This window comes from Leucopleurus acutus (assembly GCF_964270905.1).
Source record: "Leucopleurus acutus genome assembly, chromosome: 10".
Lineage (NCBI taxonomy): Eukaryota > Metazoa > Chordata > Mammalia > Artiodactyla > Delphinidae > Leucopleurus > Leucopleurus acutus.
This window is the reverse complement of record NC_139153.1, coordinates 37,601,761-37,618,508: the sequence shown is the minus strand read 5'-3', so window position 1 is coordinate 37,618,508 and position 16,748 is coordinate 37,601,761. Positions and strand designations below refer to the sequence as shown.

At 40.2% G+C, this 16,748-nt stretch overlaps 1 protein-coding gene across 3 annotated transcripts in view; it reads right to left on the bottom strand.

Moving 5' to 3' along the window:
• DCAF1 (DDB1 and CUL4 associated factor 1) overlaps window positions 1-16,748 on the bottom strand; it is a 93,177-nt gene that overhangs the window by 46,323 nt on the left and 30,106 nt on the right. For all 3 annotated transcript variants that reach the window (XM_082848223.1, XM_082848221.1, XM_082848222.1), the window contains one exon: window positions 331-468. In XM_082848223.1, coding sequence (XP_082704349.1) covers window positions 331-468 — 138 coding nt within the window. The remainder of the gene's footprint in view (window positions 1-330; window positions 469-16,748) is intronic.

The window sequence follows — 16,748 nt, the reverse complement described above, 5'->3', positions numbered from 1 at the left end:
TACAGGTGTTCATTGTAAAATTATATTTTGCTAAACATTTGAAATTTTTCATAATCCAGATGTTGGGAAGGGAAAGGGAGTGGTACTATTTATCTGGTACAAAATATCATGATCCTTGACAAGATGAAAAACAGCTATTTTCTAGTAAAAAAAAAAAAAAAAGGTCCAATCAAAACTCTTATGAAAAGTAGTCTTGAAATACTGAAATTACAGCTATACTCTAGTACAAGGTAACAAATAAGATCTACCTATTCAAGTTCAGTAGCAAGAAAGAACGCGTGAATACACTCCCATCTTATGCAAAAAAAATCATTCTAACGTGGTCCTTACCAGCTGTGAATTTTCATCCCTGTAGTTGGCAGCAATGTCTTGATTTTCCATAGCACCTCCTAACAGACCAGTAGAATATGTCCTCAGTGGCTGATCAGCCTCTCGGGCCCATTTGAAAAGATTCTCAACAATTCCTTCCTATAGTAAAGGAAATGAAATAGCACAATTCAGGGGAAAAAAATTCATAATTAAAGATATAAGCAAAGACTTCAGTCTTATAAAAAAATTTTTTAATAAAACATTTCAATATTGCTCATAAGATTAAAAAATCCAAGTGAACTCAATGTACAATAGTAGGTGGTTTAGTTAAAATATCTGTGCACTGTGAAACAGAATTCTATTTATCCACTAAAACTCAGGCTAAAGATCAACAATCACATAATGCAGTCCTACTTTAGCTGTTAAGACCCAAAAGGTTCCATGACCAAGTGGGGAGCCCTAAAAATTCTATATCTCTCTTTGAAGTTCACAATGTACAATTAACATTATCAGTGCTCTGAGAAGTCCTCCATCAAACAAGTATTTAACTCCACATATCCTACCCTTATTTTTAGTTTTTACTATGAAATAAAATACATAAACATGTACAGTCCAAAGAAAATGAAAATCACCTCTGTGATTTACCACTGAGTTTAAGAAACAGAAACCTCCCATGTGTCCCCCCTCCCTATACCACCCGCGTCCTCCCTCCCCAAAGGGTACCTGCATTACTAAATTTTAATAATTTTCTTATAAGGCTTTTGTTAAACGTTATATGCTTTGAACTGTGTAAATTGTGTGGTGCCATATGTATTTTTCTGCAACTTGTTTCTTTTACACATTATGTTTTTTACATTCATCTATATGGTTACATGTAATTGTCACAAATAGCACTCAATATAAAACAGGCTTTACACATAACATTTAATCCTCATATCAACCCTATATGATTAGGTAAGTACTATATTTACAGAAGAGAAAACTGTCACAATGAGGTTAAGTAACTTACCAAAAGTCACAAAACTAGTAAGTGGCAAAGCTGGGATCTTATCCTAGGCAGTGTACCTCCAAATGCTCTTCATCTCCATATTCTGCTGCTGCTATTCTGTTGGCTTAACTATACTTATTTTTGTGCAAGCATGTCCCTAAAGTAGACACCTAGGAACAGTACTAAGTCACAGGTGTGTTTGCTCAACTTTACTAGAGGAGGCCAAACTATTTTCCAAAATGACAATTCACATTTCCTACAGGCAAATAGTTCTTTTTTCCTACATCTTTACCAACACTTGGCCACTATCAGACTTTTAATTTTTTGCAGTCTGGTGGGTATAAAAAATTAACATTTCATTTAACTTGAATTTTCTCATTTACTAATGAAGTTCAGCATTTTTTTTTGTGCCTTCTGACCATTCATACTTCCACTTTCTCTGAAATACTCATGTCTTTTACCAGTATTTCATGATAAGCACAAGTTCTTAATTTTTATATAATCATACTTAGCAATATTTTCTTTTAAACGTTGTGCACTTTATCTTAAGAAACTCTTCCCTAGGGTCATAGTGTCATTCTCCTATATATTTCAAGTTTTAAAGTTTTTTTTTTTAAAAACTAACACTCTGAAAACACATTTTGAGAAATTTTGTTTTAAAATACTTATTGAGGGGCTTCCCTGGTGGTGCAATGGTTAAGAATCTCCCTGCCAATGCAGAGGACACGGGTTCAATCTCTGGTCCAGGAAGATCCCACATGCTGCGGAGCAACTAAGCCCCTTGCACCACAACTACTAAGCCTGTGCTCTAGAGCCCATGTGCCACAACTACTGAAGCCTGCGCACCTAAAGCCCGTATTCTGCAGCAAGAGAAGCCATGACAATGAGAAGCCCAGGGTTTCCCTGGTGGCGCAGTGGTTGAGAGTCCGCCTGCCGATGCATGGGACACAGGTTCGTGCCCCGGTCCGGGAAGATCCCACATGCCGCGGAGCCGGTGGGCCTGTGAGCCATGGCTGCTGAGCCTGCGCTCCGCAACGGGAGAAGGCCACAACAGTGAGAGGCCCGCATACCACAAAACAAAACAAAACAAACAATGAGAAGCCCACGCACAGCAACGAAGAGTAGCCCCTGCTCGCAGCAACTAGAGAAAGCCTGCACACAGCAACGAACACCCAGCACAACCCAAAAAAATTAATTAATTTAAAATAATAATAATAAAATACTTATTGATATGAAAATATATGTACCATCAATTTTAAGTCTATCATCCTTCCCTATTTCCAAACAGTATAAGAAATTTAAATACTAACTTCAATTATTGCCTTCCATCTACATGTTACCAAGAATTTCTGTTTGCCCTTTTGCCCTCCAAAATTGTTTATTTTGGTCAATATTTCTAGGTTTACAGAAGTTCTCTGAAGACATTTTCTACTATTATCTGGTCTCTACTGATGCTGTGGCAAAGCATGCTATGTTAATTTGAAGGAATCTTTTATACTCTAGTTGCTTTTTATTACTATTTTTTGAGTGGTTTTGTTTATTTATTTATTTAGGCTGCATTAGGTCTTCGTTGCTGCACGCGGGCTTTCTCTAGTTGCAGCAAGCTGGGGCTACTCTTCATTTTGTGGTGCATAGGCTTCTCACTGTGGTGGCTTCTCTTGTTGTGGAGCATGGGCTCTAGGCACAGGGGCTTCAGTAGTTGTGGCACACGGGCGCAGTAGTTGTGGATCGCAGGCTCTAGAGTGCAGGCTCAGCAGTTGTGGCGCACAGGCTCAGTTGCTCCGTGGCATGTGGGATCTTCCCGGACCAGGGCTCGAACCCATGTCCCCTGCATTGGCAGGCGGATTCTCGACCACTGCGCCACCAGGGAAGTCCCACTCTAGTTGCTTTTAAAATCTTTTGGTCTTTGGTATTCTTCATTGGGCTTTATGAATCTGAGTGGTCATGTCTTTCATTTATTTGTAAGATCCTAGCCTCATCCCTCTGAATATTACCTTTCTATTTTCTTTTTCTTTTAGATATACGTGTGTGTATATATACACACATACACATTTCTTTTTTCTTTTTTGGCTGCACTGCATGCCATGCAGGATCCTAGTTCCCTGACCAGCGGTTGAACCCACACCTCTTACAGTGGAAGTGCAGAATGTTAACCACTGGACCACCAGGGAAGTCCCTTCTATTCTCTTTTATTGAAATTCCTTTTAGATACATGTAAAATTTTCTAATTCTAGTCTTATTTCTAAGAGCTTCATTAAGGATTATCCTGTCAGATATTCCAGTTTATTAATTCTATCTTTAGCTGTGTCTAAATTTCACTCTATCTCATCTACTAAGTTTTAAAATTCAATAACTGTAATTTTTATTTCCAGTAGTTCCTTTGTTCATTTTCCAAATGGCCATTTTTTTTCATAGTCTTAGACTTTTCTTGGAGTTCTGATTCTTTCACATTCATAACTTTTAACTATTTTAACCATTTTTCAGTGTAAAATTCGGTGGGATTCAGTACATTCACAATGTTGTGTAACCATCAACACTATTTCCAGAATTTCATTATCCTAAAAAGAGACTCTTTACCAGAACTTTCAATAATGGATAGAACAACCGAAAAGAAAATCAATAAGGAAACAGAGGAGTTGAACAACACTACAAACCAATTAGATCTAAAAGACATATAGAGAACACTCCATCCAACAAGAGCAGAATATACATTCTTTTCAAGTACACATGGAACATTTCACAGAAGAGACTATATGTAAGGCCACAAAACAAGTCTTAATAATTTAAAAAGAACTGACCTCTTACAAATAATTTTTTCCAATCACAATGAAATGAGAAATCAACATCCCAAGAGAAAACTGGAAAATTCATATGTGGAAATCAACAGGCTTAACCAACAAAAGTGTCAAAGAAGAAATCACAGGGAAATTAGAAAATACCTTGAGATGAATGAAAACAAAAACACAACATACCAAAATTTATGGGATACCACAAAAGCAATGCAAAGAGGGAAATTTACAGCTGCAAGCACATAAAATTAAAAAGAAAAAAAGGTCAAATTAATAACCTAACTGTACACTTTAAGGAACAAGAAAGAGCAAATAAAACCCAAAGACAGCAGGAGTAAAAAATAATAATAATAAAGATTAGAATGGAGATAAACAAAATAGCAAATAGAAAAATACAGAAAATTAATGAAACCAAAAGCTGTTGCTTTGAAAAGATCAACAAAATTGACAAACCTTTAGCTAAACTGATCAAGAAAAAAAAAAAGGAGAGAAAACAAATTACTACAATCAAAAATGAAAAGGGAAAACTTCCCCATTGGTGCAGTGGTTAAGAATCCACCTGCCAATGCAGGGGACACAGGTTCAAGCCCTGGTCCAGGAAGATCCCACATGCCGCAAAGCAACTAAGCCCATGCACCACAACTACTGAGCCTGTGCTCTAGAGCCCGCGAGCCATGAGCCCATGAGCCCATGAGCCACAACTACTGTGCCCACGCGCCCTAGAGCCCTCCCACCACAACTACAGAGCCCACGTGCTGCAACTACTGAAGCCCACTGCCTAGAGTCCGTGCTCTGCAACAAGAAAAGCCACCACAGTGAGAAGCCCACGTACCACAACAAAGACCCAATGCAGCCAAAAAAATAAATAAATTTTAAATTTTTTTTAAAAAAGAAAGGGGGAACATTACTACCAATTTTACATGAATAAAAAGGATTATAAGGGAATTCCCCGGTGGTCCAGTGGGTAGGACTCCACACTTTCATGGCCGAGGGCCTAGGTTCAATCCCTGGTCAGGGAACTAAGATCCCACAAGCCACATGTGGCATGACCAAAAAAAAAAGTGGGGGGTGGATTACAGGAGAACACTATAAACAACTGTACACCAACAAACTGAGTAACTTAGATTAAACGGACAAATTCCTAGAAACACAATCTACCAAAATGGACTAATGAAGAAACAGAATAACTGAACAGACTTATAACCAGTAAGGAGACTGAATCAGTTGTCAAAACCCTCCCAAAACAGAAAAACCTAGGACCAGATCGCTTAACTGGTAAATTCTACCATTTAAGGAATTAATACCAAGCCTTCTCAAACTCTTCCAAAAAATTAATGAGAAGGAGCACTTCCTAACTCATTCTATGAATCCAGCATTACCCTGACACCAAAGCAAGACACAAAGATAGTACAAGAAAACTACAGATATTCCTTATGAATACTGATGCAAAAATTCTCAAAAAATACTTGCAAACTCAATTCAGCAGCATACTAAGAGGATTACTGTATATACCACGACCAGGTGGATTTACCCAGGTACATACGGTTCAAAATACAAAAATCAATCTATGTAACACACCACATTAATAGAATCAGTGTGAATTAATTTTTGTGAATTAGTAGAAAACCACATGACCATGTCAACTGACGCAAAAAGAATTTGACAAAAGTAAAATCTCTTTCATTAAAAAACACTTAATAAACTAGAAATAGAAGGAAACTTCCTCAACATAATAAATGCCAGTCATGAAAAAAATTACAGCTAACACTACACTCAACCGTAAAAGTCTGACACTTTCTCCAAAGATTAAAAACAGGACAAGGATGTCTGCTTTCACCACTTGTATTCAACATAGTACTGGCAAGAAAAAGAAATTAAAGGCGTCTGTGTTGGAAAGGAAGAAATAAAATTATCTCTGTTCACAAATGACATGATCTTATACATAAAAAACTCTAAAGTTTCCACACACACACAGACACAGACACACACACACACACACAAACACACACACAAAACAACCTGTTAGAATAAATGAATTCTGCAAAGTTGCAGAATAATCAATACACAGAAATCAGTTGCATTTCTATACACTAGTAATGAAAAATCTGAAAAGGAAACATATCCAGTCATTGTTTAATTGTTGACTCCTAATCATGGAGGATTATTTGCTGGGATACTTTGTAATTTTTTTGTGAGCTCACTTTTTGTGGAAATTGTTTTTTCTGTGAAAATCCCTTGTGGCCCGGATTGTGAAAGCTTCTCCTCCACTGGAGTTCTGTATTTGCTTTTGCCAGACAACCAAAGAATATCACTGGTCCAAAACAATTTTGTTTGTTGTTAATATCTTGACTTTGGGGTTCCCAATCAAAATAGAAATTTCAAACATTTACCCAAATAAGGCCCATGCCCATATATTCTCAGGGGAGATTTACATGCCCATGCCCCTGCCCCTCAGAGTGGAGTCAGAGAATGAGAAATCTATCATCTCCCCACAGCATAAAGCAGATATTTTCCTTTTCCATTGTTTCAATGAAGGTCCTTAGGGAATCCCAGTTTTACATGGAGGTCAGGGTCCCCATTCTAAACTCCTCACCCCAAGATTTTGTCCCTGTCCTCAATTACCACTTTACTTTTATAGTTCCATATTTCTGGCACCTAGGGATTTCTCTAAGAGTTTATTATAGTTTACCCAAAATTTGTATTTCTGTGCAACGGGAGAGTTTGTAAGTTATCCTGGTTACTCATCTTGATAGATCTGGGCCTTGTCCCTTCTGTATTAAAACCATTTGTTTGCTCTCTGATTCTGAAATACCATAGACTCATGGTTTTCTTCCTACCTCATGGGATGCTGTGAGAGTTAAATGATAGGATGCAAATCAAATGCTTAGCACAGGCCTGGCACTCAATAAACAGTAGCCATCTACCTAACTGACCACATGGACATTTTCATCATAAAACACCTATTAACATTTTAGGGGAATCTTAATGTTCCAGAGTATAAAATCTTGAAAACGCTGGCTTGAAGGTTACACTTTCTGAGATTTCATTCTCTCCGATTTTATCCCTCTGACCTCCAATAATCTGAGACAACCTCAAAGAAAAAAAATGTTAAAGCAGTACTCTTAAAGAATTAAGTCCCTAAAGGTCCTGTTCTCACTGGATTAAGAGCATACACTGATAAACGTAAACAGTATGAGAAACCTGGTACGTAAATATAAAAGTACTCCATTCTATAACACACTTAATATAATGAAAAAACTATACAGCCAAATAATTTTAAATAAAAGTAAAATTTAAAAGAATGATTAAGATGGCAGAGAAGTAGGATATGGAGCTCATCTTCTCCCACAAATACATCAAAAATACATCTACATGTGGAACAATTCTCACAGAACACCTACTGGATGATGGCAGAAGACCTCAGACTTCAAAAAGGGCTAGAAAATCTCCATGTAACTGGGTAGGACAAAAGAAAAAAAAAGCGCGAAAGGAAACGGGACAGGACCTACATACCTGGGAGAGAAATGTGAAAAAGGAAAGGTTTCCACACACTGGGAAGTCCCCTCACTGGCAGAGAGAACAGCCGGAATGGAGGGGGAGCTCTGGAGCCTCAGGGGAGAGCGCAGCGACTAGTTTGCAGAGGGCAAAGAGGAGAGACACCTGCACAGACAGTCGGTGGTGCCACCTGGCACTCCCCAGCCCAAGATGCTCACTCTTCCACTGAGGGGGTCAGGGGCTGAGTGCTGAGGCTTGTGCTTTGAAGGTGAGAACCGGGAAGAGGACTGGGGCTGGATGCATGGTGACAGCCTGAGGGGGCTACGGTGTGGTGTGCTATAACTGAGGGACTACGGGAGGAAGCCTGGGCCCCCCAGAGGGGCAAGGCACCATTGCTGGGGGGCCCACGAGGAGATGGGTGGGCCTGCCACAGGAGCTTCTTTCTCCACGCCCTCTCTCAGGCGGCAGGGCACCACCTACACAAGCTCCAGGGGTGGGCAATAGCTGCCGCTGCCATCTTGGACTCCAGAGTCAGGCATGGATAGTTGGCCAATGGTCCCAAAACCTGGCACCAACCAATGCCCCCGCTTCCCCGGGAGCACACGCAGCCCACTGGCACCAAGGGTCCCATGAGCGGGCTGCACGCCTGCATACCCCCTAACAAGGGGCTAATTGACCAGCACATGCTGAGGAAAGAAACAGCAAGCACCCAAACCAAAAACAGCCCTCAGACCAAAAAAATATTAAACCCACACAAGCTATGCAGGGACGCTCCCATACATAAAAAGCCCTCCAAGACTACTATAGGTATTTGTATCTCTTAAACTCACAAAGAGAAATATAAGCAAAATGAAGAAGCTGAGGAACCACTCCCAATTAAAAGACTAAGAGAATTCCCCTGAAGGAACAAACAATGAAACAGACCTCTTCAGTCTAACAGACACCGAGTTCAAAAAGGAGGTAATGAAAATACTGAAGGAACTAAGAAAGGTTTTCGACAGAAATGCAAATTACTGTAAAAAGGAACTAGAAACTATAAGGAGGAGACAAGAAAAATTAAAATCTTCATTTGCTGAGGAGATATCTAAGCTAAATGCAACAAATAGCAAAATAAATAATGCAGAAGAAAGAATAAGTAATCTGCAAGATAGAATAATAGAAATGACCCAGAGGCTTTTGGAAAGATGGCGGAAGAGTAAGACGCGGAGATCACCTTCCTCCCCACAGATAACACCAGAAATAAATCTACAAATGGAACAACTGCTACAGAACACCTACTGAACGCTGGCAGAAGACCTCAGACCTCCCAAAAGGCAAGAAACCCCCCACGAACCTGGGTAGGGCAAAAGAAAAAAGAATAAACAGAGACAAAAGAATAGGGACGGGACCTGCACCAGTGGGAGGGAGCTGTGAAGGAGGAAAGGTTTCCACACACTAGAAGCCCCTTCGCGGGCGGAGACTGCGGGTGGCGGAGGGGGAAGCTTCGGGACCGCGGAGGACAGCGCAGCCACAGGGGTGCGGAGGACAAAGCGGAGAGATTCCCGCACAGAGGATGGCGTCGGCCGGCACTCACCAGCCCGAGAGGCTTGTCTGCTCACCCGCCGGGGCGGGCGGGGCTGGGAGTTGAGGCTCGGGCTTCGGTCGGAGCACGGGAAAGGACTGGGGTTGGTGGCGTGAACACAGCCTGCAGGGGGTTAGTGCGCCACGGCTAGCCAGGCGGGAGTCCGGGGAAAAGTCTGGACCTGCTGAAGAGGCAAGAGACTTTTTCTTCCCTCTTTTGTTTCCTGTTGCGCGAGGAAAGGGGATTAAGAGCGCTGCTTAAAGGAGCTCCAGAGACGGGCGCGAGCCGCGGCTAAAAGCGCCGACCCCAGAGACGGGCATGGGACGCTAAGGCTGCTGCTGCCGCCACCAAGAAGCCTGTGTGCGAGCACAGGTCACTGTCCACACCCCACTTCCGGGGAGCCTGTGCAGCCCGCCACTGCCAGGGTACCAGGATCCAGGGTCAACTCCTCCAGGAGAATGCACGGCACGCCTCGGGCTGGTGCGGCGTCACGCTGGCCTCTGCCGCCGCAGGCTCACCCCGCACTCCGTGCCCCTCCCTCCCCCCCAGGCCTGAGTGAGCCAGACCCCCGAATCAGCGGCTCCTTTAACCCCGTCCTGTCTGAGCGAAGAACAGACGCCCTCCGGCAACCTACACGAAGAGGCGGGGCCAAATCCGAAGCTGAGCCCCTGGGAGCTGTGAGAACAAAGAAGAGAACGGGAAATCCCTCCCAGCAGCCTCAGAAGCAGCGGATTAAAGCTCCACAATCAACTTGATGTACCCTGCAGCTGTGGAATACGTGAACAGACAACAAATCATCCCAAATTGAGGAGGTGGACTCTGAGAGCAAGATTTATGATTCTTTCTCTTTCTGTGAGTGCGTATGTGTATGCTTCTGTATGAGATTTTTGTCTGTATAGCTTTGCTTCCACCATTTGTCCTAGGGTTCTATCCGTCCGTTTTGTTTTTTTAATTTTTTTCTTTTTTTCCTCTTAATTATTTTTTTATTTTAATAACTTTATTATATTTTATCTTACTTTATTTTATTTTACTTTATCTCCTTTCTTTTTTCCTTCCTTCTCTCCCTCCTTCCTTCCTTCCTCCCTCCCTTTCTTCCTTTCCTTCTTTCTTTCTTTCTACTTCTACTACTTCTTTCTTTCTACTTTTTCTCCCTTTTACTCTGAGCCGTGTGGATGAAAGGCTGTTGGTGCAGCAGCCAGGAGTCAGTGCTGTGCCTCTGAGGAGGGAGAGCCAACTTCAGGACACTGGTTCACAAGAGACCTTCCAGCTCCACATACTATCAAACGGCGAAAATCTCCCAGAAATCTCCATCTCAACACCAGCACCCAGCTTCACTCAACGACCAGCAAACTACAGTGCTGAAAATCCTATGCCAAACAACTAGCAAGACAGGAACACAACCCCACCCATTAGCAGAGAGGCTGCCTAAAATCATAATAAGTCCACAGACACCCCAAAACACACCACCAGACGTGGACATGTCCACCAGAAAGACAAGATCCAGCCTCTCATCCACCAGAACACAGGCACTAGTCCCCTCCACCAGGAAGTCTACACAACCCACTGAACCAACCTTAGCCACTGGGGACAGACACCAAAAGCAACGGGAACTACGAACCTGCAGCCTGCAAAACAGAGACCCCAACACAGTAAGATAAGCAAAATGGGAAGACAGAAAAACACACAGCAGATGAAGGAGCAAGATAAAAACCCACCAGACCTAACAAATGAAGAGGAAATAGGCAGTCTACCTGAAAAAGAATTCAGAATAATGATAGTAAAGATGATCCAAAATCTTGGATATAGAATAGACAAAATGCAAGAAACATTTAACAAGGACCTAGAAGAACTAAAGATGAAACATGCAACGATGAACAACACAATAAATGAAATTAAAAATACTCTAGATGGGATCAATAGCAGAATAACTGAGGCAGAAGAACGGGTAAGTGACCTGGAAGATAAAATAGTGGAAATAACTACGGCAGAGCAGAATAAAGAAAAAAGAATGAAAAGAACTGAGTACAGTCTCAGAGACCTCTGGGACAACATCAAACGCACCAACATTCGAATTATAGAGGTTCCAGAAGAAGAAGAGAAAAAGAAAAGGACTGAGAAAATATTTGAAGAGATTATAGTTGAAAACTTCCCTAATAAGGGAAAGGAATAGTTAATCAAGTCCAGGAAGCACAGGGAGTCCAATACAGGATAAATCCAAGGAAAAATATGCCAAGACACATATTAATCACACTGTCAAAAATTAAATACAAAGAAAACATATTAAAAGCAGCAATGGAAAAACAACAAATAACACACAAGGGAATCCCCATAAGGTTAACAGCTGATCTTTCAGCAGAAACTCTGCAAGCCAGAAGGGACTGGCAGGACATATTTAAACTGATGATGGAGAAAAACCTGCAGCCAAGATTACTCTACCCAGCAAGGATCTCATTCAGTTTTGATGGAGAAATTAAAACCTTTACAGACAAGCGAAAGCTGAGAGAGTTCAGCACCACCAAACCAGCTTTACAACAAATGCTAAAGGAACTTCTCTAGGCAAGAAACACAAGAGAAGGAAAAGACCTACAATAACAAACCCAAAACAATTAAGAAAATGGGAATAGGAACATACATATCGATAATTACCTTAAATGTAAATGGACTAAATGCTCCCACCAAAAGACACAGAGTGGCTGAATGGATACAAAAACAAGACCCATATATCTGCTGTCTACAAGAGACCCACTTCAGATCTAGAGACACATACAGACTGAAAGTAAGGGGATGGAAAAAGATACTCCATGCAAATGGAAGCCAAAAGAAAGCTGGAGTAGCAATTCTCATATCAGACAAAATAGACTTTAAAATAAAGACTATTAGAAGAGACAAAGAAGGGCACTACATAATGATCAAGGGATCGATCCAAGAAGAAGATATAACCATTGTAAATATTTATGCACCCAACATAGGAGCACCTCAATACATAAGGCAAATACTAACAGCCATAAAAGGGGAAATCAACAGTAACACATTCATAGTAGGGGACTTTAACACCCCACTTTCACCAATGGACAGATCATCCAAAATGAAAATAAATAAGGAGACACACGCTTTAAATGATACATTAAACAAGATGGACTTAATTGATGTTTATAGGACATTCCATCCAAAAACAACAGAATACACATTTTTCTCAAGTGCTCATGGAACATTCTCCAGCATAGATCATATCTTGGGTCACAAATCAAGCCTTGGTAAATTTAAGAAAACTGAAATTCTATCAAGTATCTTTTCCGACCACAACGCTATGAGACTAGATATCAATTACAGGAAAAGATCTGTAAAAAATACAAACACATGGAGGCTAAACAATACACTACTTAATAACGAGTGATCACTGAAGAAGTCAAACAGGAAATTAAAAAATACCTAGAAACAAATGACAATGGAGACACAATGACCCAAAATCTATGGGATTTAGCAAAAGCAGTTAGTTCTAAGAGGGAAGTTTATAGCAATACAGTCCTACCTTACGAAACAGGAAATATCTCGAATAAACAAACTAACCTTGCACCTAAAGCAATTAGAGAAAGAAGAACAAAAAAAACCCAAAGTTAGCAGAAAGAAAGAAATCATAAAAACCAGATCAGAAATAAATGAAAAAGAAATGAAGGAAACGATAGCAAAGATCAATAAAACTAAAAGCTGGTTCTTTGAGAAGATAAACAAAATTGATAAACCACTAGCCAGACTCATCAAAAAAAAAGGGAGAAGACTCAAATCAATAGAATTAGAAATGAAAAAGGAGAAGTAACAACTGACACTGCAGAATACAAAAGATCATGAGATTACTACAAGCAACTCTATGCCAATAAGATGGACAACCTGGAAGAAATGGACAAATTCTTAGCAATGCACAACCTGCCAAGATTGAATCAGGAAGAAATAGAAAATATGAACAGACCAATCACAAGCACTGAAATTGAAACTGTGATTAAAAATCTTCCAACAAACAAAAGCCCAGGACCAGATGGCTTCACAGGTGAATTCTATCAAACATTTAGAGAAGAGCTAACACCTATCCTTCTCAAACTCTTCCAAAATAGAGCAGAGGGAGGAACACTCCCAAACTCATTCTACAAGGCCACCATCACCCTGATACGAAAACCAGACAAGGATGTCAGAAAGAAAGAAAACTACAGGCCAGTATCACTGATGAACATAGATGCAAAAATCCTCAACAAAATACTAGCAAACAGAATCCAACAGCACATTAAAAGGATCATACACCATGATCAAGTGGGGTTTATGCCAGGAATGCAAGGATTCTTCAATATACGCAAATCAATGAACGTGATACACCATATTAACAAATTGAAGGAGAAAAACGATATGATCATCTCAATAGATGCAGAGAAAGCTTTTGACAAAATTCAACACCCATTTATGATAAAAACCCTGCGGAAAGTAGGCATAGAGGGAACTTTCCTCAACATAATAAAGGCCATATATGACAAACCCACAGCCAACATCATCCTCAATGGTGAAAAACTGAAAGCATTTCCACTAAGATCAGTAACAAGACAAGGTTGCCCACTCTCACCACTCTTATTCAACATAGTTTTGGAAGTTTTAGCCACAGCAGAGAAGAAAAGGAAATAAAAGGAATCCAAATCGGAAAAGAAGAAGTAAAGCTGTCACTGTTTGCAGATGACGTGATACTATACATAGAGAATCCTAAAGATGCTACCAGAAAACCACTAGAGCTAATCAATGAATTTGGTAAAGTAACAAGATACAAAATTAATGCACAGAAATCTCTTGCATTCCTATACACTAATGATGAAAAATCTGAAAGTGAAATCAAGAAAACACTCCCATTTACCATTGCAACAAAAAGAATAAAATATCTAGGAATAAACCTACCTAAGGAGACAAAAGACCTGTATGCAGAAAATTATAAGACACTGATGACAGAAATTAAAGATGATACAAATAGATGGAGAGATATACCATGTTCTTGGATTGGAAGACTCAACATTGTGAAAATGACTCTACTACCCAAAGCAATCTACAGATTCAATGCAATCCCTATCAAACTACCACTGGTATTTTTCACAGAACTAGAACAAAAAATTTCACAATCTGTAATGAAAACACAAAAGACCCGGAATAGCCAAAGCAATCTTGAGAATGAAAAACGGAGCTGGAGGAATCAGGCTCCCTGACTTCAGACTATATACTACAAAGCTACAGTAATCAAGACAGTATGGTACTGGCACAAAAACAGAAAGATAAATCAATGGAACAGGATAGAAAGCCCAGAGATAAACCCACGCACATATGGTCACCTTATCTTTGATAAAGGAGGCAGGAATGTACAGTGGAGAAAGGACAGCCTCTTCAATAAGTGGTGCTGGGAAAACTGGACAGGTACATGTAAAAGTATGAGATTAGATCACTCCCTAACACCATACACAAAAAAAAGCTCAAAATGGATTAAAGACCTAAATGTAAGGCCAGAAACTATCAAACTCTTAGAGGAAAACATAGGCAGAACACTCTGTGACATAAATCACAAGATCCTTTTTGACCCACCTCCTAGAGGAATGGAAATAAAAACAAAAATAAATGGGACCTAATGAAACTGCAAAGCTTTTGTACAGCAAAGGAAACCATAAACAAGACCAACAGACAACCCTCAGAATGGGAGAAAATATTTGCAAATGAAACAACTGACAAAGGATTAATCTCCAAAATTTACAAGCAGCTCATGCAGCTCAATAACAGAAAAACAACCCAATCCAAAAGTGGGCAGAAGACCTAAACAGACATTTCTCCAAAGAAGATATACAGACTGCCAACAAACACATGAAAGAACGCTCAACATCATTAATCATTAGAGAAATGCAAATCAAAACTACAATGAGATATCATCTCACACCAGTCAGAATGGCCATCATCAAACAATCTAGAAACAATAAATGCTGGAGAGGGTGTGGAGAAAAGGGAACACTCTTGCACTGCTGGTGGTAATGTGAATTGGTACAGCCACTATGGAGAACAGTATGGAGGTTCCTTAAAAAACTACAAATAGAACTACTATATGCCCCAGCAATCCCACTACTGGGCATATACCCTGAGAAAACCATAATTCAAAAAGAGTCGTGTACCAAAATGTTCATTGCAGCTCTATTTACAATAGCCCGGAGTTGGAAACAACCTAAGTGCCCATCATCAGATGAATGGATACAGAAGATGTGGCACATATATACAATGGAACATTACTCAGCCATAAAAAGAAACGAAATTGAGCTATTTGTAATGAGGTGGATAGACCTAGAGTCTGTTATAAAGAGTGAATTAAGTCAGAAAGAGAAAGACAAATACCATATGCTAACACATATATATGGAAATTAAAAAAAAAAATGTCATGAAGAACCTAGAGGTAAGACAGGAATAAAGACACAGACCTACTAGAGAACGGACTTGAGGATATGGGGAGGGGGAAGGGTGAGTTGTGACAAAGCGAGAGAGAGGCATGGATATATATACACTACCAAATGTAAGGTAGATAGCTAGTGGGAAGCAGCTGCGTAGCACAGGGAGATCAGCTCGGTGCTTTGTGACCACCTGGATGGGTGGGATAGGGAGGGTGGGAGAGAGGGAGACGCAAGAGGGAAGAGATATGGGAACATATGTGTATGTATAACTGATTCACTCTGTTATAAAGCAGAAACTAACACACCATTGTAAAGCAATTATACCCCAATAAAGATGTTAAAAAAAAAAAAAAGAAATTACCCAAACAAAAGAGTAGACAGAAAACCAAATGAGGGATATCCCTGGTGGTCCAGCAGTTAAGACTCCATGCTCCCAACGCAGGGGGACCGGGTTTGATCCTCGGTCAGGGAACTAGATCCCACATGCCGCAACTAAGAGCTGCATGCCACAACTAAAATATCCTGCATGGCGCAACTAAAAATCCCATGTGCCGCAACTAAAAAAAAATATCCTGGATGCCGCAACTAACACCCGCATGCCACAACCAAAATGAAGATCCCGCACATGGCAACAAAGATCCCACTTGCCACAACTAAGACCCAGCGCATCCAAATTAATTAATTTTTAAAAAAGAAAGCAACATTAACAGAACTATGGGATAATATAAACCATGCCAAAATACACATAACAGGGATTCCAGAGGGAGAAAAAAGAGAAAAGGGATTGAAAATGTATCTGAAGAAAGTATGGCTGAAAACTTCCCAAATCTAAAGAAGGAAACAGATATCCACATATAGGAAGCACAGAGGGTCCCAATCAAGATGAACCCAGACAGACCTACACACCAAGATATATGATAATAAAAATGGCAAAAGTCAAAGAGAGAATACTAAAGGCAGCAAGAGAAAAACAAAGAGTTAATTACAAGAGAAGGCCGAATAAGGCTATCAGCTGATTTCTCTAAAGAAATGCTGCAAGCCAGAAGGGAGTGACAAAATATATTCAAAGTCTTGAAAGGGAAAAATCTGCAACCTAGAATACTCTACCCAGCAAAATTATCATTTAGAATAGGAGGAAAAATAATTTCTCTAACAAGGAAAAA